General features: G+C 43.2%; 1 protein-coding gene across 2 annotated transcripts; it reads left to right on the top strand.

Moving 5' to 3' along the window:
- The first annotated feature begins 2,220 nt into the window (after nt 1-2,220).
- LOC129181830 (immunoglobulin superfamily member 22-like) lies at nt 2,221-27,377 on the top strand. 2 transcript variants are annotated; one of them, XM_054777486.1, is made up of 26 exons: nt 2,221-2,456; nt 10,662-10,780; nt 10,881-11,015; nt 12,315-12,451; nt 14,382-14,481; nt 14,554-14,590; nt 15,395-15,566; nt 15,672-15,785; nt 15,851-16,013; nt 17,536-17,648; nt 19,108-19,270; nt 20,132-20,416; nt 20,506-20,597; nt 22,589-22,730; nt 22,799-23,006; nt 23,077-23,165; nt 23,251-23,553; nt 23,652-23,825; nt 24,817-24,945; nt 25,024-25,320; nt 25,394-25,482; nt 25,552-25,744; nt 25,825-26,127; nt 26,643-26,791; nt 26,875-27,055; nt 27,163-27,377. In XM_054777486.1, exons 2-26 carry the CDS (start codon nt 10,663-10,665, stop codon nt 27,228-27,230), a joined length of 3,954 nt encoding a protein of 1,317 aa, XP_054633461.1. In that variant the 5' UTR covers nt 2,221-2,456; nt 10,662; the 3' UTR covers nt 27,231-27,377. The 2 variants fall into 2 exon arrangements, with proteins under 2 accessions (XP_054633461.1, XP_054633460.1); XM_054777485.1 differs by having other exon boundaries at nt 20,506-20,630.

Below are 27,377 nucleotides of genomic sequence, written 5' to 3'. Positions count from 1 at the left end.
TCCCTTCGGTAACTTCGCTAAAAGACAGATATTTCAGATTAAACAGTGATACAAACAATGCTGCCACAAGTGGAAACCTCAACACTTTGATTGTGCTGTGCTCCAAGAATGAAATCTAGGTCATTTCTCCAACATTAGTATGCCACAGCCAGGTGTAGCGCATAGGATCAGAGGACTGTCAATGGGGCTGTCTGTCTCGCTCTTGCTTCTCCATGCAGAGGCCTCCCTCTGTTACCCAGTAGCAACAGCACATTTGGAGCGGTATTGGTCTGGCAGATATCTCTGTGCTTTTCTTATTTTATATTTCCAGGAGATCAGTGATTTAATGCCAAAAAAAAATTCTTATAAACAAACTCCAAGTTTATGGTCACGGTACTTGGCCAAGCAGCCGTGTGATGTGGCAAGACAAAAATAATAGGAGCATGTAAGTTGATATATCTGCTGGAGAGTTGAGGAGTTTTGTAATCAATGTTGATTTGTACGATTTTTAACATGGCCTTTGAACAATTAAGCGCTGCTCATATTGTATGTATATGTATATGTTCATGCTAATACAGTATGTGCTCATTTGATAATGCATTCAAGCACACTGGTAACTCTGAGTTTTCAGACATCACCCACTCAGAGGATGGAAAAATACTGACATCACTGTGGGCCAGCGAGCTGGTCTTGTGAAATGCATCTGAATTCTGATTGGTTAAAAAAAAAAACAGCCCAACCAGTCAAGGTTTTAGGTCAGGTTTATTTACAAAGCGCATTTAAAACAAACAGTTCACGCTGCCCCAAGATGCTGTAAAGATCAAGAAAATAAAATGCTAAAGAGGAAATAAATAGCGAAAGTGATAAACACGTACAGTAATCCCTCATTTATCGCGGTTAATTGGTTCCACACCCGACTGTGATAAGTCCATTTCTGCCAAGTAGGATTCCTTATTTATAAATGGAATATTTTCATAGTTACGGCATAGAAGTTTACAGTACTATCTTCTAAATATGTTTTTTTTTTAAACATTATTAGAGCCCTCCAGATATGAAATAAAACCTTTATAGTCAACTTAACATTCGTTTTACCCAATATCGTAGATATAATCAGAGAAAAGCCATTTTAAGACATAAGACTTAAGGCTTGTGTGTGTTGCAATAAATGTCTTCCGGACATGTGGACAGGAAGTGACGTTGGGGGTTCAGAGTGGTGTTTTAGTTGGATCACGGCTTAAAAACCAAGCCTGGTCTTTGTCTCGCCGAACAATTACTGACCCCTAGTGACCAATATAGTATACTACAGCCACAATTTTAATGCGACAACTTAATTTCTTTGTATTTGTATTTTTTTTTGTTTTTATGCTTGACAATGCTTAATTTAGGCAGAATACCATTTGCTTCAATATGCATATTTTTTTTTACTAATAATAGGCTGTATTCAGACACAAAACAGCATGATTTGTTAATAAATGTTTAAAAAACCATGATAGAGTGAAGCCGCGAACTTTGAACCGCGATGTGGCAAGTTACAACTAAAAGAATACAATAGATAAGAACAGAAAAAACATTTGATAAATCTAAATAAATAAAATATATAAAACAATACTAAAAATGTCTAGCTTGTTTAAGGGCCAGCACTACTGATTCTGAAGGCTCTGAGCAGATTAGAGTGACATGGCAACACATAGAAGCTGAAATCTGATTGGACCAAACATTTATTCCGATTCTATTTTCTAATTTTTCTTATCTTTCCTATTTTTGTTTGTTCTTGCCCATCGTGGGTGTATTTTTAAGTGTTTAAGTTTAGTATGACATTTTTGCAGAGCTGCTGGAGAAATGTGGATTTATCTTGGAGATATCTTGGATTATCTTGGAGAACAACAAAGTATCTACTGTCTCAATCTATTTATCTGACTGCACATCACTGGAATATATTATATAAGATTCACTCCAAATTTGACGAGGGTACAAATAATTGTGGACACGAGTGTGTGTAGCTGAGGTCGAAAATCAGAACATGTTTGTTGTGAGTATAAGTGCACAGCATCTAAATGTTCCAGCTGGCACCCATGGGGATATGAGCCTCAGAGACTGCTACAAAGCTTCCATCAACACATCTTCTTCAAAGAATCTTAATGCTCTAATGCATATCCCAGAGAGGATGCTCTGTGGAGGCCAGTAGGCGATATTAGCAATGATTTGCTCATCCAACCTGGGACACCATGAGGCCAACCAATGTTGAACAGATCAGTGCCTTATTTGTGCAAAGATGATTGCACCAAGTTCCCCGGCAGTGGCTCATACATGTAAAAGAGACCTAAGTGAATACCAAGCTGACAGGAGTCTGACGAGAGGGGAACAGTGTGGATGTGGACCAAGAACATCACTTGAGCGAATATTTTGTCTCGAAGCAGCTGAGCAAGAAACGTCTGGAAACCGTACAACGCCTGTTAGAAACTGCTTTGCTGCAACAAGTAAGTTAGACTCGTTTTTCTCAAATACCAAAGCAACTGAAAGAAGGTGAGGAAAAATATTTAGCAATTTTCCATCCTGGATACTGCAAGACTGAGGACAATAAGCGATCAAGGACACGGAACAAAAAGGAAAGAGAGATGTTAAGCTTGCTGTGAGGCAGCAACGTCTTCAGCACTTTGCAGTTCTTCTGGCCTGTCACAGTTTAGAAATAATGGGTTTTGTCTTACCTCCTACAGAAAACATCTTGTGGGTGAGCATTAAAATCAAAGCGAACACAACCAAATAGTTCTGCAATTTTGGCATAGAGCTTCCCAGCTGCAGGTATCTACCACTACATTGCACATCCCCTGGGCAAGTGGAAAAACTGTAATAGCATAATGTGTTTTGTTTATATTGTGGCTATACTGCACTGTATTACAGATTCAGCATTCACAACCCGGCAAGTTTGAGGATTTTTGGTCAAAAAATGATTATTTTATATATTATATTCCCCAAAAATAGGCTGTTTTTTGCACAGAAAACATATATTGTGCACCAAAGGTCGGGAATAATTAACAAATATGTCACATTACAGGTAAAATGTACAGTATACATGTATCACTGTTAGAATGGCCACATTTTTTTACACATTTATGTCTTTATGCTTCAATAATAATAATAATAATAATGTTTTTGTCGTCAAGCGCTGAGATTTCACACTTTGTTTTGGCGATCCTCGAACACATCATAGTTGTGTGCTGAGATGCAAAAGTTTGACTACGGAAGCACTAGCTTGCAGATTGACTCCGATGCCATCTGTTCATTCATTATCATAGTGGTGAGGAGCTATACATTTTATACTTTCCATGTGTTTAAAGAGATAGTTCGGATTTTTTGACGTGAAGTTGTATGCCATCCCCATCAGCAGTGTAGTCCATCAACAGAGTCTTACCCCCTACTTGGTCCCTTAAGTCCAGTTCTCCTCCAGTTCCACTCCCACAGTGAACGCTACAGGGCTTCAGTCATTCCACCTGCCATCCAGCTCTACAAAACCTCACCTGTGTGTAAAAGATAATCCTATTATTCATCATTCATTCACAACATTATTGTGCTTTACTGTCTGTCCTCCCTTGTATACCTGTATAGTGTACAATTAATTGCATTTATTTATATTTTTACTCACTATTTGCAAATATGCAAATCTTGTTTATCTTATATTACTTTTTTTCATTATATTTTATTCATATTGTCTTGCATTTTATATAAGCGTGTTTTTCTATTTCTTCTGTAACCGAGCTACTGCAACCAAGCAATTTCCCTTGTGGATCAATAGAGCCTCTATAAGTATAAGTCTAGGTTGCCATTACATTGGACAGGTGCGACTGTACTGACTCAACAAATGTATTCACACAAGGCCTTTTGAGGATTATAGAATAAAAGTTTCATAAGAGTGACACGGTGAGTGACACATTTTAATTAGTGGGAGAGTGGAGCTCGACTCCTGTTGGTGTTTGGCATTAAGCAGTTGTAATGTGACTAATCTTCCCTCTGCTACTCGGATGATGTGTGCAGGCATGAAGGCAGTTCCGGTGCTCATGTCGGGAGACAGAAGTGACACAAGCAGGTTGTGAATAAAGCGCCCATATTTAACAGGAATGAGGAAGAGCACATTATTATTTTACTATGATCTTTGCGTAAGCCTGACAAAAACAAGGTGCCAATGTGGTCCTAGTTGAAAAGGAGATGATCGAGTTGAGTAAATGGTAGAGGAGAGGAGAGGGGAGTTATAATCATTTTTTGGTGCATTTGTGAGGGTTGGTATGACAGTTGTCTGGATCCCAGTATGCAGAGGCGTACACGAGTTATGAGAGAAAGAGTCTTTAATACTGGTGTAAACAGCTCAGGAACAAAAAACTACGATGCCACGGAAAAGAAAAGGGCATCGCGGAAAAATGGAATAAGATATACTGTAACTGAAAAATATACCAAAGCTGGTCAGGCGGAGCTACCACAAAGCCGTGAGGAAAAACCAGGCGGGACTGGATGGCCGACGGCAGCAGCACGGATCTTGGCTTGGAGGTTCTGCCACGAGGAATCACCGAGTGCCATCCAGTCGCCACAGGTGAGCTTAAAAAAGGAGTGACCGACAATGAGGCACAGCTGTGCCTGTTCTGTAGCTCCGCCCAACTAGAGATCACCTGGGTCTGTGTGATGACACAAAAGCAGAAAATGAACAAGGGAAAGGAAATAAGCCACAAATAATAACCTGTACCCAAAATGTAAAACTAGTGTCTACGCCAGGCGTGACAGTATTCCCCCCCCTCATTCAATGGACGCCCCCTGGTGGACCACCTGGTTTGTCTGGGAACCTACGGTAAAAATCAGAAATGAGGTTATTGTCGAGAATAAGCGGCCGGGATATCCATGAACGGTCTTCGGGACCATAACCCTCCCAGTCCACCAGAAACTGCACACCCCTGCCTCGTCTCCTGGCGTCCAGGATCTCCTTGACGGTGTAGGCAAGATGACCATCCACAAGCCGGGGAGGTGGGGGGGTCGCCAATGGGGGGCTCAGAGTACTGGAGACCACTGGCTTCAGACGGGAAACATGGTGGACCGGATGAATCTTGAGAGAAGGGGGAAGTTTTAGGCGAGCCGTCACCGGATTGATCATCCGCTCTACCTCATAGGGACCAATAAATCTGGGCGCTAGCTTCTTAGTCTCTCCTGCCAGGGAGACATCCCGAGATGACAGCCATACCTTCTGGCCGGGCTTGTAGGTGGGGGCTGGTTTGCGGTGGCGGTTGGCGAGCCTCTGATTACGCTTGGCCGTACGGGATAGAGCGGCCCTGGTACTGCGCCAGACGCGATGGGCACGGCGAAGGAATGCGGCCAGCGAGGGTACAGTGCAATCGGCCTCTTGGGAGGGAAAAATGGGGGGCTGAAAGCCGTGCACCACATGAAAGGGGGAAAGGCCTGTCGCAGAACAAATGAGGGTGTTGTGGGCGTACTCTACCCATGGGAGATACGTGGACCACGAAGAAGGACGCTGCTGGCACACACACCTCAGTGCTGCCCCCAAGTCCTGGTTGGCGCGCTCCGATTGTCCGTTGGATTGGGGATGGTAGCCAGATGATAAACTTGCAGATGCACCCAGAGACTTGCAAAAGGCTTTCCATGTGGCAGAGGAAAATTGAGGGCCCCTGTCCGACACCACGTCCTGAGGGATGCCGTGAAGGCGCACCACATGCTGAATGAGTAACTTGGCTGTCTCTATGGAGGAAGGGAGCTTGCGGAGGGGTATGAAGTGTGTGAACTTGGAAAATCTATCCACAATAGTGAGTATAACAGTGAATCCTCTTGAGGAGGGCAGACCGGTGACAAAATCCAAAGAGATGTGAGACCAAGGGCGAGACGGGATAGGGAGGGGGTGGAGCAGTCCTGCTGGCGCCTGATGGGACGACTTGCCTCGTGCACAGTTGTAGCAAGCCGCCACAAAGCTCTTGGTGTCCGCATGAAGGGTTGGCCACCAAAAACGTTGAGCGACAAGAAACGCCGTACGTCGGGCCCCTGGGTGACAAGCGATCTTAGAGCAATGAGCCCAGACCAGGACCTCTGAGCGAAGGGGTCTTGGGACAAAGAGGCGGCCAGGCGGACAACCACTTTGAGGAGGAGAATCCTTGGAGGCTTCTGCCACCCGTCTCTCGATCTCCCACCGCAGGGCCCCCAGAATCCGAGACTGGGGGAGGATAGTCTCTGACTTCGGCTCTTCCACTGCCGGGGAATACATCCTGGATAATGCATCAGGTTTGCCATTGAGGGAACCAGGGCGGAACGTGATGCAAAAATCAAACCTCGTGAGGAAGAGGGCCCACCGCGCTTGGCGAGGGTTAAGGCGCTGGGCAGAACGGATGTAGGAGAGGTTACGATGGTCCGTGTAAATCACAAAGGGGTGAGCCGCCCCCTCCAGCCAATGTCTCCACTCTTGGAGAGCGAGTATGACTGCCAGAAGTTCTCGGTTGCCAATGTCATAATTCCTCTCTGCTGGTGAGAGGCGTCGAGAGAAAAAGGCACAGGGGTGCAGTTTCTGATCCGCTGTGGACCGCTGGGAGAGCACGGCCCCGACTCCGGTGTCAGATGCATCTACCTCAACAAAAAAGGGGAGAGTAGGGTTAGGATGAACAAGCACCGGAGCGGAAATAAAAAAATGTTTAAGGCGCCAAAAGGCTCGGTCTGCCTCCAGCGACCAACAAAAGGGAACTTTAGATGATGTGAGCTTATTCAGAGGTTCCGCCACCTTGCTGAAATCCCGTATAAAACGCCGGTAAAAATTGGCAAAACCCAGGAACCTCTGCAACAGCTTCCTTGATGTAGGAATGGGCCAGAGGGCCACAGCCTGGATCTTGGCTGGGTCAGGTCTGAGTTGCCCTTTTTCCACAATGAAACCCAAAAACGACACCGAAGACATGTGAAAAGTACACTTCTGGGGTTTAACGTACAACTTATTCTCTAGCAGTCTTTGAAGGACTATACTGACGTGCTGCCTGTGTTGTTGCGTGGAACGAGAAAAAATAAGGATGTCGTCTAAATAAACAAACACGAACCGGCCGATCATATCACGAAGAACGTCATTGATCAGACACTGAAACACCGCAGGAGCATTAGTGAGACCGAAGGGCATGACGCAATACTCAAAATGCCCTAACGGTGTGTTGAAGGCAGTCTTCCATTCATCCCCTCTCCGTACCCGCACCAAATGATAGGCGTTGCGTAGGTCGAGCTTAGTAAATATGACCGCGTCATGAAGCGGCGTAAAAGCGGAATCGATGAGGGGCAGAGGATATTTATTACGGACCGTAATTTTATTGAGGGCGCGGAAATCTATACACGGACGTAGAGTACCGTCTTTCTTTTTAACGAAGAAGAACCCAGCTGCAAGCGGAGAGGAAGAAGGACGGATATGACCCGCAGCCAGGGAGGATGAGATATATTCCTCCAGTGCATGTTGTTCAGGTTGTGAAATATTGTACAAACGGGAGGAGGGGAGAGGAGATCCCGGCAACAAATCAATGGCGCAGTCGTATGGACGATGGGGGGGAAGAGAAAATGCTTTGATCTTGCAAAAAACCTCACTAATATGATGGTATTCTCTGGGTACAGATGACATATCGGGAGGAGTACAGGTGGAAGGTTTAACAGCACTGACAGGGGAAGAGGCAGCCCGGAGACAATGACTATGACACAAGGTGGACCAATTAGAAATTTTAAGAATAGACCAATCTATAGTAGGATTATGCCGCTGCAGCCAGGGCAACCCAAGCACCAACGGGGCTGAACGAGACGGAATAACAAAAAACTTAATTACCTCGTGGTGGTTACCCGCAAGCAGCAACGAGACCGCGTGTGTCTGGTGGGAAATACTCGCCAGGTGGCGCCCATCAAGAGAACGGACATTCTTAACATTATCCATCTTAGAAACTGGAATATTCATAGAATTAATCAGTCCACAATCAATAAAATTTTCATCAGCCCCCGAGTCAATAAGTGCCCGTACAGGACACGTTCCCCCCGGCCAAGAAAGAGTACCTTCTATTTGGAGACGTCCCACCATGGATGACGAAGCCGAGGCCTGAGTGAGAGGGAGGGGTCCTCCTCCCCTAGGCGTATCCCCAGTGGACGACGAACGACGTCTTGTGGGCCGGGCTGGGCAGGTTGCGATGTTGTGGCCCGCCTCCCCGCAGTAGAGGCATAGGTGCAACCTTCGGCGACGGCTCCTCTCCGCCGCCGACAGACGACTACCTCCGAGTTGCATGGGCACCACCCCCTCGGCGTCTTCTAGTGGCGTTCCGGCGCTGGAGGGTGGAAGCAGCGGGTTCGAACGAAGACCAAGCTGTGGAGCCGAATCAAGCCGGGGTGGTGGAAGAGGCTCCGCCTTCCGCTGTGCGCTGCGCTCCCGCAGGCGGTTGTCGAGGCGGATGGAGAGTGAGATGAGATCCTCCAAGGAGCGGGTCTCATCCCGAGCGGCCAATTCATCCTGGAGGCGAGCGTTGAGACTGGCCAGGTAGACACACCGCAGAGCCTTCTCATTCCAGCCGCTTTCTGCTGCCAAGATCCGGAAGGAGATTGAGTGATCCGCCACGGACGTGGCGCCTTGACGTATGGTAAGGAGGCGGCCGCCAGCCTCGCGTTCCCTTACGGGGTGATCAAACACACTCCGGAATTCTGCCGTGAAGAGAGGTAAGCTGGAGCACAGTTCCGGTTTGCTTTCGCACATCGCCATGGCCCAACTGGCGGCACGACCGGAGAGCAAGCTGAGCATATATGCCACTTTAGAGGAGTCCGTGGCGTACGTGTGGGGCTGTTGGGCGAAGATCAAGGAGCACTGGTGTATGAAGAGCTGACACTGGCCAAAGTCGCCGCCATACCTTGCTGGGTGTGGAATGCTGGGCTCACGGAAAGCGAAATGGGAGGATACAGCAAGTGTATCGCTTGCTGCTGCGGGCTGCGTTGGTTCAGCAGCCGCTGTCTGCGGGGCTCCCGTGATACTTGCGTGCAGCTCGCGCACCAGCGTGGTCAAGTCACTCAACGTTTGCTCGTGGGCACTAATGCGCTGGCCATGAGCCCGAAGAGCCATCTGGACCTGACTCTCCTCTGCGGGATCCATACTTATTTACTCGGTGATTCTGTGAGGGTTGGTATGACAGTTGTCTGGATCCCAGTATGCAGAGGCGTACACGAGTTATGAGAGAAAGAGTCTTTAATACTGGTGTAAACAGCTCAGGAACAAAAAACTACGATGCCACGGAAAAGAAAAGGGCATCGCGGAAAAATGGAATAAGATATACTGTAACTGAAAAATATACCAAAGCTGGTCAGGCGGAGCTACCACAAAGCCGTGAGGAAAAACCAGGCGGGACTGGATGGCCGACGGCAGCAGCACGGATCTTGGCTTGGAGGTTCTGCCACGAGGAATCACCGAGTGCCATCCAGTCGCCACAGGTGAGCTTAAAAAAGGAGTGACCGACAATGAGGCACAGCTGTGCCTGTTCTGTAGCTCCGCCCAACTAGAGATCACCTGGGTCTGTGTGATGACACAAAAGCAGAAAATGAACAAGGGAAAGGAAATAAGCCACAAATAATAACCTGTACCCAAAATGTAAAACTAGTGTCTACGCCAGGCGTGACAGCATTCCTCTAAACACAAATCCAGTTACCACAGAGAAGGGGGAGGTGTGTCCACCAGATGAAACAGCAGCATAACCTCAGAGTTGCAGTTGGTGCCTTGACAGCATCAGCTGCCTCGCTCCACCTCCCCAACCCAACACGATTAAAAGAATGTTGGCAAACAAGTGTCACAAAGGTACAATATTGAGCCAGGAGAAGAGACCCATCCTGAAGGCCACTACTTAAGATGCCCAAAGACAGCAGAATTTTGCATTTCGCTGGTTTCAGTTTTGACTTCAATCTGTACAGTACAGGTAAACAAATAGATATTATCAGTTTCTCAATAGTATTTCAAACCGGGGGGGCGCAAAAACATTCCTGTCCCTCAGCGGTGGCATGACAGAGAATAACTGACAACCACTGCCCTATGGCGACAAAAAAAGATGACAACTCCCCCACCACCACCACGACAGAAATTCCAAGAAACTATTGATCTTGGGTAACTATCGTGAGAGATACTGATCTTGAGAACGTTTTTAAAGCCAAAAGGTCTTCGTCCATGACTGCTGCTCGTCTAATGATTAGCAATCAACGTGTGCAGCAGCTGACCTGCAAATACCGGAAGTAAACAACAACATAAAAACTAGGAATCTTGCAAAGGTTTCTCAGGATTTTGTTCGGCCTTATTTTCGCTCATCTTTTTTTGTCTCATGATGTCCCCTTGGGGGCTCTGTACCCCAATGACAAACCCCCAATTTAGCTTTACTGTACAATTTATTTACTTATTAAAATTGTATTGTAAAAACTGTAACTTACTTATAAGTTGGTGCAACTTTGGTCAACCAAAATCACGCAACAAATACCAATCAACTTGGCTACCTCTGCTACACCACTGGCCACTTATCTCCTCGAGAAAAATACGGGACTGAAAAACAGTCAAATGGCAATTGGTTGACCAGATTCTTTGGAAGCATCCGTTCCCTTCTATATTTGTGTCTCTTCAGCCAGACTCTATCCTAACAACATCCAACCATCATCATTCACTACACCATTTCTGGCAGGATGGAACAGCAGATGAAAAAGACTATGCAGATGTCCTCCTCCTCCTCCACCTTCAGTTCTTCCATCAGTTCCTCCAGACTGCGAAAGGTGTCTCAGGGCTTGTCCAAGACCTTCGATGGTAAGAGTGTTAGACATGAGATGAAAAAAATAAATAAATACCAGTATATTTGTGATTATTTACATACTGCTGTTGATGTACTTACAAAATGCTCCATTAGACAGTACTGGGGTACAGCGTAAAACATCGGCTGTGGTAGAGACCTTCAGTCAAGTACAGAAGTCCCTCAACCTCCCAGAGGGGGAGTCTGTCCCGGATTTTGAGGAAAAGCTACGCCCGATCACTGCACAAGAGGGTAAAGACAAACTTATTTAACAATACGTAATACAACAATATGAGATAATATCAACAAAATAATACAATTATTCCTTACAATTCCATACAATTGTCTGAGCAAAATACAGTAGAGCCCCGCTTACGGCAGTTTACAACACTAAATTCATCACACAGCAACTTAACACTCAAAACGTGTACCTAAGAACTATACAAAGAAGTATCAATATGAGTTTAAAATTTAAAAATATAAATGTTTAAAGTTTTCCAAAAATGCATTGCGTTTGAGCAAAGCATTTAATTGGAGGACAAGCGGCATAGAAAATGGATGGATGGATGGATAGCGCTGCAGCACTGCCTCTGTCCACCAGAGAGAGCCAAAGGAGCCCAGAGCGAGGCTGACGTCATTGCAGAGCCCCGGCAGGCACCAATGAGTGCTTTGCTCAGACGCAATCCATTATGGGAAAACTTTAAAATAGTTGTTTTTTTCATGTTAAACTCATATTGGTACTTATTTAAACGATTAGTAGTAGTTCTGAAGTAAAGGAGATGTAACGAGATTAGAATTTAGCCATAAATTAGCTGCACCGCTGTATAAGCTGCATGGTACAAAGTTTAAGAAAAGAAAAAGAGGCTTATACACTGGAAATTATAACTAATTAATAATTTATATGCCCATAAAAATGTCTATTTTTGGCACACGACTTACTACGGTGCTTTCCAGGGCCGCCACACAAAGAGTGAGATCTCAACAACAAAACATTGTCAGTGAAATATGAAGACATAAACGTGTAAAAACTATGGGCTTTCTGACAGTGGTACATGTACGCTGTACATTTGACCTCTGTAGTTATAAATTATCACCGACTTCTATCCATCCATCCATTTTCTATGCCGCTTATCCTCATTACGTAGGGTCGCGGGGGTATGCTGGAGCCTATGGCCAACAAAATGTGTTTTATGTGGACTTTTAAAATGATTTTTTGAGCAAAGATTCATGCATTTTTAGGGCTGTGAATGCTGTGAATGCTTTACAGTGATTCGTGTTCGCAAAGCCAATGTGCAAAGTATGTAAATAAAAGCAAAGACTGCTACTGGCTCTTGAGTTTGCAAACAAGTTGGTAATATACTGTATGAATATATACAGTATATTTAAACATCGCAACAAAAAAACGCATTGATAATTGTGAAATAAACAAATAAATAAATCTCATGATGCTAAAATCTATTTGATATCGATATTACCCTGGTATCAATATTATACATCAGTATTTCGATGGATGCGCCAACTCTAATACATGGTTTACTTTGTCAATCAAAGGTGATGGTGCAGCATTCAAAGCCAAGCTGTTAGGGAGGCCCAAACCCAATGTTCGATGGGAGCGAGCCAGCGGAGCTCCATTGTCGGCTGGCACAAAGGTGTTCTACGACGACGTCAACAATCAACATATTCTCAAGGTTTGGCTCAGCATGCCTCTCGCAGCATGCCTCATTTATTGCAGATCAACTTTTCTTTCTTAAAGGCTCTTTACAACCAATATTTTTAACAAAAATAAAGAGTATCTGACATTCATTCATGAATGGGAGAAAATCAGGACTGCAGTTGCACTGCATGTGGAACTTATCCATTCCATATCATCTACTGCCACATGAATTGTTTGTTTTATTAGACAGAGATTGTGTACAAGTTACAACTAAGTAAAAGACAGAGCCCCTACCGCATTGACAAGACGCAAAAACACTTCACTGCACTATTTTTTTTTCAATGTCGCCCTGTGCGTACATAATGCATATGCCAGAAACCCCCACTGGGTATATCACATAAGCATCATCCCCCACCGTCGACACCTAAACTAACAACTTAGGCTAAAACCAACTCATATTGACTCACAATTTGGTTTTATTTTATTTATTTATTTTTTAAATAAAAGCTGTTTTATAATTAAGCAATTTTCTTTTGGATATTTTCAATTATGGAGGTCATTGCGACTGATTAAACGCCCTGAGAATTTTAATCAATTTCTGTTGCAATTTACTTTGTTTACCTTCTAATTAACCTTGGGGTTGATGCCCAGCAGTAAACTCACCCCCCTCATCACTCGATTTGTTTTTTTCTACTTCATGTGAGCAGTATGGATACCCCCTGTAATGTATGGTCAGGGGAGGATTAATAACTCACAAGGGAATGTTTGTTACACAGCAAACGATACCTTTTTCCAACCGTGGTAACAAACAAGGAGCTACAACGAACCATGCAGTATGACTTACATTGTTTTCTATGAGCAGCCGGCAGTGAGACAGGAATGCAGGGACCGTCTACAAGTGTTCACACCAAAAAAAAAAACAATACACAATCATTCAATCATTTCACTTCTGTGTCGTGAAGTGCCACCACAATCATCTCACATCAATGACCTCCTTCTGGCTATACTACAGCACTTAATTAGGAAAAATGCGCTTTTACATACTTTTGGGATTTTTTATTAGGAATATTATTCAATAAATTCACTTCTGTGAAGTGTAGCACCACATTGAGAATATCATTCAATAATTAAAAAATGTATTCATCAATTTAAAAGCACCCTTTCCCAAACTAATGTTGGGAACCCTGTGTTGCGCAACTCTGATTGTGCTATGTGAGTGTGTGTGCGTCATGGAGGGTAAGCGTGTGTGTGTCCTGAAGGCCCCTATGAGACGTTATTAGACTGACAATGCACAGAGCTATTAGACCGGATGATGTTTAACACTCACAAGTTAATTTTATCCCATCACATGAAATAATAGCTGTGCATGTATTTGTGGTGCCTTGTATTTCTGGTTCCTTATTGGCGGTGACACATTTAAACACATTCCCAGTGTAGGCTACAACACCAATATCAGTATAACCTTGAAATCACATGCATTTCAGCTTAAATACACATTTTTCAAAGGTGGGGTACCACCGAAAAGTACTTACAGGCAGGGTCAGCACTTCTGTGCAGCCTATCATTAAGAAGAGGGGCTTTACCAACTCGGTGCTGTCAACTGAGACAGCACACCATGCATCATGACCAGAAGTAGATGAAAGTAAACGCTCTCTGATCCTTTTATCTATAAACACTCTAAAGTGGATTTAGCCCTCTCTCTGTACCAGCCTGGGGATCTTAAGTGAAGCTTAAATAGCTACTATAAAGCAATTAACTTGTGGGTGCTGACATATGCATCTCCCTTGGCCAACTGCCGCTCTCTGTAGTGCGAGATGACGAAGTTGCAATGCTCGAAGTCAAACATTACACCGCCATCTGCTGTTTTAAAAAAGATACTGCGATGGGAGCAAACGTTAACCAGGATAACAGGGCTGTGCAACCTCTTTAAAATTACTTATTTAAGTGCCTATATTGTATTTCAGATTAAAAAACTGACTCTAGAGGATGCTGATGTCTACAAGTGCACTGCCTCTAATGAGCATGGAGAAGCCATCTCCAGTATATCCCTTGTTGTTACAGAAAGTAAGTATACTGTATACTATGCAGCGAGAACCTGCAGGCCATTCAGTTTTTCCCATGTCTTTTTCTTGCCAGATCCAGCCCTGGACTTCATAAGGATGCTGAAGAAATGGTCGGTTTTCAACTACAAGCCTCAACACTCCCAAACTTGTCAACATTCAGTCTTCTCTCATCCTACTCCACATTATTGTTTGCATGAATCCAGAAATATCCACAGGATCTAAAGAAGTCCCTGTGCAATGGTGTCACAGCAGCAGAGGAAAATACTTTTGAAATGTCATCATGCTTGTACTGTCAAACTGCACAAAGCTTGCACACCCCTCTGCACAAGAATACATCAATGGTATACATATCATTAAGTACATCTGCACAGCTATTTGTGGTTTGCAGAGATGTGTGTAATATTCTGGTTACCTTATAGGGAACAAAATATTGTTAACACTTCTCAGTCTGCACTTCTACGCTGCCACAGTAATCATTATCAGTCAAAATTATCTTTCCTAACATAAGGGCCATGCCACCAAATTGGAAATAAGATGTATAAATGCACAAGAAAATTAACAGATTTTTAACGATTCAAAATGTAACGTACATTGAGCTGATTGGATATTTAATGAATACAATTTAAAGCATTAAACTAAATTAGCAGTGGAAAAATACCATCTGTCGGCCGTCTCTGCTTTGTAAAATTATACTTTACTATGAAATATAATCAATGAACTCCTTCAGAAATATATTTTTTACATATTTGTATTACTCCTTATCCACATTAAGTTTTTGTTTTCTTGAAAAAGAACTTAGTTAAACCCTTCTGAAAAAATATTTGGAACATTTTCACATTTTCTATGTTATTTGTTTATTTTTCTAATACAATTTTTGTTGAATTATCTACTCCATTTTCTTCCCCCTTATATAGCAGTGTGGAGAAGAGAGAGGAGAAGAAGCCTCCAACAGAAGAGGAGATGCTGAAGATCTTGTCTGGGGCTGAGAAGAAGGACTATGAGAGGATCTGCGCAGAGTACGGCTTCACGGACTTCAGAGGAATCTTGAAGAAGCTGAAGGAGATGAAGAAGAAAGTGGAGGTGGAGGTGGGCCTGTCATAAACACAATTTACGTAACAGGACTGTCAGGGTAATAACATACAGTAAGTGCAGAAATAATCATAATAATTCCATTTGAAACATGTTTCCCAGGTCGTCCGTGTGCTGAAACCCCTGGAGGACATCACTGCCAGAGCAGACAGCAATGTTGTGTTTGATACCATCCTGGAACTGAAGGATCCAAACATCAAGATGCAGTGGTTTTTGGTCTGTTTGTGTGTCTTCCAAGTGAGAAAATGTTGAGCACGCCAACACTGATATTTTCTTCTCAGGGCACAGAACTGCTGCGCCTCCAGTACTCGCATGGCAAATATGAAATGAAACAGATGGGAACCAAGCACATGCTGTGCATTTCTAACGTGAGCCTCGCTGACGCCGGAATCTACAGCCTGCAAGTTGGAGATAAGCGACAGTCAGCCAAACTTAAAGTCATAGGCAAGTGCACTACGAGACACAAGTCATTCACGTCACCTTTATGTCACCTTTCCTTTTCTTTGTCACGTCTATCATTGTTTTTCCCCCTCAATTTGCAGCATTCTTAGTCACAACGTAAACGTACAATGTAGTCCTCCAATTATTTAACCTACCAAAATCAAATTTGAAGAAGGTTATTATATGTTCCACCATGACCAGTGGCGGTTCTGGCTTGAATGATGCACTGGGCGGACCGACGCTATGCCTTGCACACCTTGCAATCCAACCTACCTCAGTGTTCCCAGCGTCAGCAAATGACACGTGACTGTTTCTTCTATCAGAGTTGAACAACTGCATCCGTGTCAATGACCAAGCAGACTCTGCAGTATTTCTACATTTGATCAAAATTACTTAAGATTTGTCAGGTCAAAACACGCAGATGCTTGGACTTGTCTGCACTGTTAATGACCGAGTGCTTCTATTTACGCTTGGCTTTGGCTGAGCACCAACTTCATAACACCCCTGGTACGTAGAAGTGAGCCGTGTTGAGAATTTAGCGACATGGCTGCTATATTTAGTAGGGCTGTCAAATCATGAAAAAATGTAATCAAATAAAATCAAATTTTTCAATGAATTAACCATAATTAATCACCATTTGCAACTATGTTGTGAAATATGCCATTTTCTGATAAATGAGAGGACACAATTTTATATATTTGTGGAATGTGGCTCATTGCCAGAAATAAAATGAACAAAAACCCAGAAAAAGTGCAAAAATAGAGCAAAAAGGAATAATGTGAACTAGAAAAAGTTAAAATGTTAATACTAATAAAGACTACTGTCTTTAAATATATGTATAATGGTTTTTTTTTATAAATTGTTCTTTTATTATAAATATCAAAGGACAGCTGGACAGCCTAGACATAAATATACAAAGACAATTAGCGAAAAAACAAAAAACAAAAACAGTGAACTAGCACTGTTCACATTCAAGTTGGAACTATTAACGCTGACACCCCGATTGAAAAGCCAGCATTTCAAGAAATGCTGCAAACATTTGACAAACAGTACGAATTGCCTGTGAAAAAATACAAATGCCAATTCTGCAACTTTACAGAGCGAAAGATGACGTATTAAAGGAAACATTGCATTTTTATGATATATTATTTATTATCAACATATAATAAAACAGTGGTTTATTTGGTGTCAAAAAATAACAATAATATCGTTTGGCGTCAGTTTGTGGGGCGATAAACATTTCAAAACGCATCTGCATTGTTTTGTGACTCGGTTAAATAAAAGGTTTGTCCAGTCATATTTTTTCAATGTACTTTTCTTAATATTAATGTTAAAATCTCGTCTCATGAGTTTATTATTAGTCAGTGAATAGATTTCACTGTGAGTTGTTTCAACAGTCATTCTACATTTCACTTCAGCATCACAACATTCACACGCACCATCCGATTCCAAAGTTCAAGTCTTTAAAGGCTGAGCTACTGCTGCCCAACTAAAACCAATGTCATTTTTTCTCTGTTTCTGTCAGATGAACCTCTAAAATTCCTGTCTGAATTCAAGCCCAAGAAAGTGACCGAACGCCAGACTGCTGTGTTCGAGGTGCGTCTCTCCAAGAAGACCAGTGTTCCTCTGATCTGGAAGGTTAGTATCTGATGTAGAATGCCTTTTGTGCAGGTGGCATGGGTTTGATTCCCTGCCAGGGCCCTATCACCCAGCCATTGGAGATGCACAGTGCCGGTCCCAAGCCTCGACAAATGGCAGGCATAAAAGCTCAACAACATAAATCATGCAACTGAAAATCCAAAAGACAACATAGAGGAAAATATTCCGAAACGTTGAAGCTTTTGCTGGGGAATTTTGGAAATACTCCAAGCTGGACACTTCACATTGTAATTAGATTAAAATTATGTTTTGGTTTAGTTTGTTTGTGCAGAGTAAAAATTAAATAGAATGTTCCCAGTTACATTTGTACCCAATTTTGATTTTATTCACATTAATAACTGTCAAGTTCTGTTGTAAATTAATCTGGCTGAACTTGGAAGGTGAAGATGCCTGAACTCCAGTAGGTTTACTATTATTTCACATCTCATCTCAACAATTTTTTCTTCCGGAATGCAAAATGCCTTTGATCTAAAGAGTTGTACCTACTTCCACATTTCTCCTTCCTGGTACATTGCACTATCATGCTAGGTGTTAGCATGCTAACATTAGCATGTTAGCATTGCTACCATGTTAAATGTTAGCAAACTAGCATTTTTAGCTATATTCCTGGGTAGAAACATATATAAACACTTATCATGCCAGGCTTTAGCATGCTAACGTTACCATGTTAACATTGCTAGCATGTTAACATTAGCATAGTACAGTTTTTAGCCATTTTCATAGGTAAACACATATAAAGACTTAGCACTATCATGCTAGGCGTTAGCATGCTATTGTTAGCATGTTAGCATTGCTAGCACGCTAACATTAGCATAGTATTGTTTTTAGCTATTTTCATAGCTATACACTTCTAGGCATTTTTAGCTATATTCATGGGTAGACACATATATAAACACTTACCACTATTATGCTAGGTGTTGGTATTCTAAGGTTACCATGTTAGCATGGGGGAAACTGTGCGCTTGACGGAGGTCTGTGCTGTGCTGTCCGAGTGGTTTTCTAGTTATTATTACGGTCATGGGGTGTTTAACATTTAACCGCATAGTTTCAAAAAGGTCAACTTTTACCAAACAATACCCACAAATTAACATTCAGTTAAAAAGTTTTCATATCCTGGACAAGTATTTAAACTGGAAAACACACAACAAAGTGTGCTAACATACTTAAATACTTGAGTTTTGCTATTTGCAAATTTTACATTTTTGTCATATCTAATTTTATTCACAATTGCTCTAAATGTATTGTTTATTAAAATACTGTATTGTAGAATATTGTAGACATTACCAGAACAGTGTATAAAACAATAACAATATGAAATATATATTTGAACAACTTTTGCCACTTTCTTGTGTCCCATATAAATTTTTTTACAATTTTACAATTCCGTAGCTTGAAGACATCCAGATGTGAAGACATATAATTCTGTGTGTGTTTACAGGTGAAAGGAAAGGAGGTAAAAAGGGATGAAAAGTTTGATGCGTCGCTGTCTGAAGATGGTCTGACCTACACCTTGAAGATTAAAGATGTGAAAGTCAGCGACACTGGAGACTACACCATCAGCATCGGAGACATCTCTGCCACTGTGCCGCTTTTCATTGAGAGTATGGCATACGCTTCATCATAAAGAATACTTTTCACTCCCAAAGAGGATGTAGAATTAATGGAATATGAGCTGCTACATCATTCTCTTGATCCTCATTATCTTAAAAAACATCATCCCAAGCATGCGTCCTTTGGGACTGAAGGAAGAGCAGAACAGTAAATAAGGTTGTGTTAATTACTCAGAGTAGACTCCCTTTCTTGTTCTCCAATCACTACATAATGAAGGTACAATAATTGGGTACACGATGACATTTTGTTGACATTTTAGTCAGAAATTTGGTTTAGTTTAGGACAGGCGTGTCCAAGGTTCAGACCGGGGACCAATTTTGGCCCGTAGCTTGTCTTTCACTGGCCCTCGGCTTATTTTAAAAATAAAATAAATTAACTATTAATCAGATACCGTCATCCCTCGCTAAATCGCGGTTCGAATGTTGCTCCCTCACTCTATCGTGGTTTTTCAAAAATTCCTTAATGAATAAACAATCACTGTTTTGTGGTCGACTGTCTAATCAGCATTTTGATGTGCCTCAGCTGCGATGTGGATGGATTATCTCCGTAAAAGAGAAGTGCTCACTAACACAGATTTACAATATTTAAGAAAAACAGGCCTTTTTTGGACGTAGAAAAAGTTTCAGCTCTTGGACTTTAAGCAAAAACAAGTCTTTATGGCATTTCTATTTTTGTTGAGTGTACATTTGATTGGTTTTAAACATCTTTAATTCACAAAATGTACTAAAGGGACCCAGCATTCTTTAATTTTTCTGTTTGCGGTCCTTGCTGGAAAAAGTTTGGACACCCTTGGTTTAGGTTATTTCCACTTTTATGGGAATCACCGCAAAATTGACTGTTTTTGTTCCCAGGGATTCCCATCACCTTCACCAGCCCCTTGAAGAATGTGCGTGTACAGGAGAAAGGCAAGGCCCGACTGGAGTGTGAGATGAGCTCCAAGCATGTGCACGTTCGTTGGCTGAAAGATGGGAGCGATATCACAGCCAGCCGGCGCTACATCTTTATGCGTGAGGGAAAGAGGGCAGAGGTTATCATTGAGGAGTGTGAACAGACAGATGAGGGAGAGTACTCTGTGGTCTGCACGCAGGACAATGACTCGCAAGAATACGTCACCTCGGCCAAACTCACTGTGGATGGTACGAATATCTGTGTGTTGGCCAACTGTATTGCATACTGAAAGTTCTTTTTCTTCTTTGCTTCATTATGTTTTCTGTCACGCTGTCAGAACGCTTTGCCTCAGTGAAGAGTGGGATGTCAGACACTCAGTGTCCTACAGGCAGCCCTGCGGAGCTCTGTGTTGTCTTGGATGATGAAAAGGTGGATGGAGTGTGGCTTAAAGACGGACAGGAGGTACAAGATTACCTGAATGTACACACACGTTTCTCTATTCTACACACTGTCCAAATGTTTTGGGCTATTTTTTTCGTTGCCCTTGCCAAATTTTATAAATAAAGTTATTGATTAGATTATTATGAGATATGACACTAATTTGCTTTGTCACCTTTGCAGCTGCGTAAAGGTGCGTTGGTAAACCTCACTCCCTGACACCTTAAGAGTCGCAATGGACGTCAAGTTGACAGTGTGGGTTTTTAGCTCGATGGCTAGCACTCTCGACTCTGAGTCTGCGGACCCTCGTTCGAGCCCTGTTAGGGCTGGCTGGGTCAGGCGGGTTACACGAAGTTGCGTATGTTTTGTTCAGATAGCTTGGGATATATTGACTTGGAGTGGATTCGTTTTAGCATATTTAATGTACAAAATGCGATCAAAAGCCAAATTTGGCTCGCCATCCATTTTTAACTGGTCCATATCCAAGTCTAAAAACATAATTGACTATGGCCTGCGCACAATATGTGCTTAAATGTTTTGTACATCTTAGTATAAACACTAGATAGAGCTCCTTACTAGATAGGGCTCCTGTATTGAACAAGGAAAAGTATCTGCAAGGAAAGTGATGTAGCATAAAATTGTTCAGGTTAACCAGAAATGGCAGAACCAAGGAAACCCTATGCGTGTTTATGCTTCCTGGACTCAGAATCTGTGAATGACATTATTTCACTTCCACTGGGCGATGGCTCAAGCTCGGTGAAGGTGTGCCGAATCCGGACAAAGGCTGGTACGTAGTATTGTTAGTCTGAACATTGGCGCAGTGTTGACAACTTGGCGATTTTGTCGCTAGCTCTGGCGACATACCAACCCCCCTTGACGTCATATTTTCTCAAAAGCGACTAGCGACAAATCTAGCCACTTTTTCTGGCGTCGTTGGGGACTTTTCTAGTATGGTGAAAGCACATATTGTTCTGCATTTTGTACTCTCACTGAGCAGCGCTGGATGCTGTTGACAGGCCTGCTTTGCTCAAAGGCAGTCACAAGCCCTGATGTGGAGCTCTACGCATCGAAAGTGTAAATGAATTGCTATTACATACATTCACCAGAAAAGTGTGATACTCACCAACCATGTTAATGTGAGCCATAAAATAAATAGGGTATAATCCTTTATTCGCTGTTCAATTGAGCTAATTTGAAAAAGTTGATGGGAGAACACTGAGAGGCGCGGGCCGAGATAAAATATTAAAGTTGTTTTATTTTCATTAAATGACGGACAATTTTAAATTAAAAAAAACAATAATCAAGTTATTTGTAGTTCTAAACGTAATTAAGGTGTTTTTACTCACTTATTTGTCTCTCCTATGAGGTTACTTAATATAGGTTATTTAATAACTCAAACATCAATAAGCAGTCAGTGGATGCTTAACAGTTACATACCAATGTACTAACAGATTTTAGTACACATTTCTTCCTTCTTCATTTAGACCAGGGGTGGCCGAAGTACGGTCTGGGGGGGATTGGTGGCCAGCTTCTGCTTGTTTTTTTATTGGGCACAGCACACAGTAGAAATACTGTATAACACAAAGCCGCACGGTGGTCTACTGGTTAGCATGTTGGCCAACACAGTAACAGTCTGGAGATCGGGAAGACCTGGGTTCGATTCTCCCTTGGGGATTTGCATGTTCTCCCCGTGCGTGGGTTTTCTCCGGGTACTCCGGTTTCCTCCCACATCCCAAAACATGCGTGTTAGGCTAAATGGGGACTCTACAGTAAATTGTCCATAGGTGTTAATGTGAGTGTGAATGATTGTTTGTCTATATGTGCCCTGTGAGTGACCACGAGCAGTCCAGGGTCTACTCTGCCTCTCACCCTAAGTCAGCTGGGATAGGCTCCAGCTCACTCATGATAACAACCCGTACAGAAAATAAATGAATGGAATACGTACTGGAAACGTGTCTAATGTAATGTGTGATATTGCTCAGATTACAGGACAGAGAGGAGTTCAGGTGGTCAAACAGGGAGCTGTCCACAAGTTGATCTTCTCAGGCGTGACTGATGCTCATGAAGGCAAGTACACCTTCAGAGCAAAGGGGGCTGAAAGTGAAGCTGTACTCACTGTTGCAGGTAAGTGTGTAAGTATGTGTGCCTGTGTGTGAGAAAACGTCCAGCAAAATTGTATTTCTATATCTCAGATCCTCCAGAGATTGATTCCTCTGTGCTGGACATGTTCGGAACCCAACCTGTAACAGTGAAAGCAGGCCAGACTGCTACCATTAAGATCCCGTTCAAAGGGAAGCCGCCGCCCAAGGTCACATGGTACAAGGACGGCGTGGAAGTCGTGGACGGTGAGAGAATGAAGGTGGAGCGGACTGCTGACAGCACCACACTGGTGATCAACAGGCGAGTGGCAGACTTTCAAACATTTTCAGGCCTCCTAAAGATCATAGGAATATTTTTGCCGTGTAAGCAGATGTGTGCGAGAGGACAGCGGTGCAGTTGCGCTACGACTAAAAAGTGACAGCGGCACAGCCACTGTCAACTTGCATCTCAAAGTGATTGGTGGGTGATGATACACATTTAGTCACCATGCAATTAACTGTTGTTAACAATGTGACGAGCAAAACCATATATTCTTCTTCTCTAGACCATCCTAAACCTCCTCAAGGTAAAGTGGAGTTCTTGGAGCTTTCCAGGAAGTGCATCAAGATGAAGTGGAAGGCCCCCAGAGACAATGGTGGTAAGGAGGTGACCAGCTTTGTGATCGAACGTCGTGAGGCAAGTAAAAAGTCATGGACCAGGGTGGGGGAAGTAAGAAGCAGTGCCACTGTCTTCATTGATGACAAAGTGGAAGCGGGGCAGGCATATCAGTATCACATCAGGGCCGTCAACTCGGAGGGGATGAGTGATCCTCTTGAGACAGAGGAGGTGTGTGCTGGAGAGCCTATAGGTAAGAACTATTTACACTGAGTTACCTATAAAACATCCAGGGTGCTTATGGGAGCATATTTCTACAAAAAAATACACCCCTTGCTGAAATCCACTCAGAGCCTCCAGGCACAGCCTCCCAGCTTCAAGTGTCTGATGTCACCAAGGACGCCATGACTGTGAGCTGGACCCCACCAGTTTATGATGGAGGAGCACCAGTTCTGGGCTACAACCTTGAGAGAAGGAAGAAGGGCAGCAAAATGTGGCTGCAGGTCAATCAGGAGCTGATCAAAGGTCAGACTTTAAACCTATAGTGGTTGTTTTGATATTTTATAGCACTTATCCTGTGCAGGGTCTAACCCAGCTGACTTTGGGTGATAGGACCCTGGACCACCAAAGAGACAATCTAAACTATCAGACCCTGTGGCGTAAAATTGTTTAGCGTGTTTGGCTGTTAACCAAAAGGTTGGTGGTTTGAGTCCACTCAGCGACTTGTACATTTTTGATTGCAGTATTTGAGCTTTACACTGGAGCAAGGGTGTCAAACACAATTTAACTGTGGGCTGCTAGAGGGCTGCTGGAAGATATCACAGGTTTAAGTTTGACTGGACAAATATTTTAAAACTCCAGCTGGTTGCTGATAAGGGGGCAGCTTCATAACCAGTGAGTCATTAAATTCCTCTAAATTAGAATGGTCCGCATATTCACCTAGCTTAGTAGCATCAAAGACACTACTGTGTCTCTGCATAAGTGCATTCACGCTGAGAAGTATGGCAAATTGTAGCCAGGATCTGCATTTTGCACTCAAAATGCCCAAAATGGTGAGTTTGCAGCGATGGACCCTTAATGCTATAAGGTTAGCCCACTCAGGGAGCGATGCATATTTTGAAGCAAGTCCTCTGTTGAGTGTTCGGCTATTAACTGAAAGGTTGGTGGTCTGAGCCCACCCAGGGACAAGTACATGCTTCGTAGCACTTGGGCTTTAAACCACATTGTCACAAGTTCAAGTCCCAAAATATGGGCGAAAATATCAAAACTGGTGCTGTGAAGAGGGTGCATCACTTCCTGACCATTGAGTCATCAAATTCTTCCAAATTATGATTGTCCACGTGTTAGTAAAGGTTAGTGGTTCAAACACACTCAGAGACGAGTGTGAGTTTTAATCGAAGGACATGGGCTTCGGACGAACGTGCCAAAGGCTCAAGTCCCACTGTTGGTCAAGATGAGGGGTACAGGTTTTATTTTATTATTTTTTTGTCAGGGATCATTTTTTGGTCATTTCCAGATTCTAAATTTGTGGTGGAAGGACTGGTTGCTGATGTGGAGTATGAGTTCAGAGTGACCAGTGTAAACCAGGCTGGAGCAGGTAGTCCGAGTACTATTTCCAACGCTGTTATGGCCAAAGACCCAATACGTGAGTTCTTCAAACTTTCCTTCCCACCTTTGTCCTACTACTGTCACAAGAAAAACATTTTTCTTATTCTTATTGTAGGGGCTCCCGGCTTGGTGAAGAATTTGCTTGTTTCGGACTCCACCAACACATCCGTCTCTCTGAGCTGGACACCTCCAGAGCAGGGAGACGCACCCTCAGGTTACATCCTGGAGCTTCGCCCTAAAGATGCCAAAGAATGGAAGAAAGCCACTAAGATCCCCATTGCTGGTACTGGCTTCACAGTGGGGGGACTTAAAGAACGCATGAAGTACCACTTTCGTATCCGGGCTGTGAACGAAGGAGGGCTCGGGGAGCCCTTTGAACTGTCAGAGGGGGTCCTGGCTATGCCTCCACCTGGTAATACAACTGCATTCCCTGTTACTCTCTATCTGTCCTCCTGATTTGATTTCATTAGATCTTCATTCCACAGTGGCTCCCAAGTTTGATCTTCAAGGTAAAATAAAGAGTCAGATGGTGGTCCGTGCAGGAAGTACACTCTGCCTTCAGCTAAACTTCACTGTGAGACTCCATCGGCCATATGATAATGTGTCTTCCAAAGCACGTGACTGACCCGTTTTGTCACCACAGGCCTCCCCCCTACCAGTTGTAACCTGGTTCAAGGATGGCAGCATCACCACAGGAAGAGCAGTCATCACCAAAAGCAATAATCACTCCCAGTTCCTCATCTCCTCCTGCCAGCGGAATGATTCTGGAGTGTACCGTATCCACCTAAAGAACGACTACGGAGAGGCCCACTATAACGTTAATGTCAGGGTTACAGGTTTGTCAAGACTAACCACAAAGTTTGTTTCGAAGTAGCATACAGTAGATCCTTAATAAAACTTTCCCTTTTGGTGTCAGACTTTCCTCGGCCCCCAAAGAACCTTCGCTTGGTGGAAGAGGTCCCGGGGACTGTGACCATGCAGTGGGATCACACTCCAGACCTGGCTGATGACAGTGAAGGAGCCCATTATATCATCCTGAAAAGAGATACCGGCACTGCTTCTTGGTTTACGGTGGCCGAGCGTGTCTTCAGCAGCAAATACACCGTCACCGGACTGCTTCCAGGGAGGAAGTATTTTTTCAGAGTCATAGCACAGAACTGCATTGGAGACAGCGATCCTTTAGACTCAAATGAAGCGCTCATCATCGCCAGGGAAAAAGGTATTGGACGTATTTAATTTAGGTTTTTGTGTTACACAGGTGGTCCTCAGGTTATGAACGAGTGCTGTCCCTAAAGTGTGATTTAAGTTGAGTTTTAGTGTAAGTCACAATTTATACCTAATTTATACTTAAATTAACTCCTCCAAGTCATTCACACTGTACACAGAACACATGAAACAGATAAAATACAGTAAGAAATGGATTCAATACAATGTTACAAAAGTTAACTAATAAAGCAATGTTATCTTTTCCTCTGTGTAGCTGCACAGGCACAAACTGTATTGTTCTGCAGCGTGCTCGAGGCACACTGCATTCTTGCTGCTCGCAGCACATTTTCTAATAAGTAATTCTCAAGCGAGCCTCGTGTTTACGGACCATTTATGTTTCAAGACACTTGAAAATAAGATCATCTTGTAATGCTGATCTGTTTATAAGATCCATCCATTTCGCTTGAGCTAAATAACCTCAACTGGCATAACAAAAGTGTGTGATTTTCCTGCGCTTGTGTCCTCAAGAGTGCATCAGCAGCCTTCGCTTGAAGGAATATGCTGCACCACCACGTCAGGTGAAACCTTCGTTCCTTCTTCCCCTGAAGGACCATGCAGTCCACCGAGGCCATGACTGCACCATGAGCTGTGCCTATCAGGGCATGCCAACGCCACAGGTACGTACAGGATACAAAAATATCCAAATGTCCACTCTTGGCAGTGTTCTATTCTGATGTCTTTGGTCTTTCCTGTGTGATAGGCTTCCTGGTATAAAGGAGAATCTAAGATCTCTGATTGCCCTAACTTTTGGCAGAGCACTGCTAATGGAGTATGCACCATGGTTATTCCTATTTGCGGTGCTGAAGATGGTGGGAAGTATACTCTTGTTCTGGAGAATCCACTCGGGATGGCGAAGTGCTCATGCAACCTTGTGGTCTTTGGTGAGTTATACAGAGAAGGTGACGAAAATGGTCATGGAGTTGTGTTACAGGAAACACGTTATGTATTTGACTAAACAGATTCCGTGTTTATTTTCATTGTCTTCCAGACAAGGATGACAAGAACCTACTGGAGAGCCTGGCTAACCAGGCAAACAAGGAGAAGCTTATCTTGTAGGAGATAATGTATGCTTTGTTTGACATTCTGCATACACAAGTGTTACTTCCAATCACTTAGCTCGAAAACATGCATCTGCTCTTCAGTATGTGTAATGTCATTTTCCTTCTCTGCATGAAACTTCCCTGGCAGTGTAATAAATGAACA

The sequence above is a fragment of the Dunckerocampus dactyliophorus genome, chromosome 5, assembly GCF_027744805.1.
Source record: "Dunckerocampus dactyliophorus isolate RoL2022-P2 chromosome 5, RoL_Ddac_1.1, whole genome shotgun sequence".
In the NCBI taxonomy this organism is placed as follows: Eukaryota; Metazoa; Chordata; class Actinopteri; order Syngnathiformes; family Syngnathidae; genus Dunckerocampus; species Dunckerocampus dactyliophorus.
This window is presented reverse-complemented; position numbering and strand designations above follow the sequence as displayed.

What these genes read in the sequence shown, in the direction of transcription:
- LOC129181830 (XM_054777485.1), top strand. Translation starts at nt 10,663, where the DNA reads ATGGAACAGCAGATGAAAAAGACTATGCAGATGTCCTCCTCCTCCTCC. An exon ending in CTTGCATCTCAAAGTGATTG is followed by an intron (nt 23,166 to 23,250) that starts GTGGGTGATGAT and finishes CTTCTTCTCTAG; the next exon opens with ACCATCCTAAACCTCCTCAA. An exon ending in TATGGCCAAAGACCCAATAC is followed by an intron (nt 24,946 to 25,023) that starts GTGAGTTCTTCA and finishes TTCTTATTGTAG; the next exon opens with GGGCTCCCGGCTTGGTGAAG.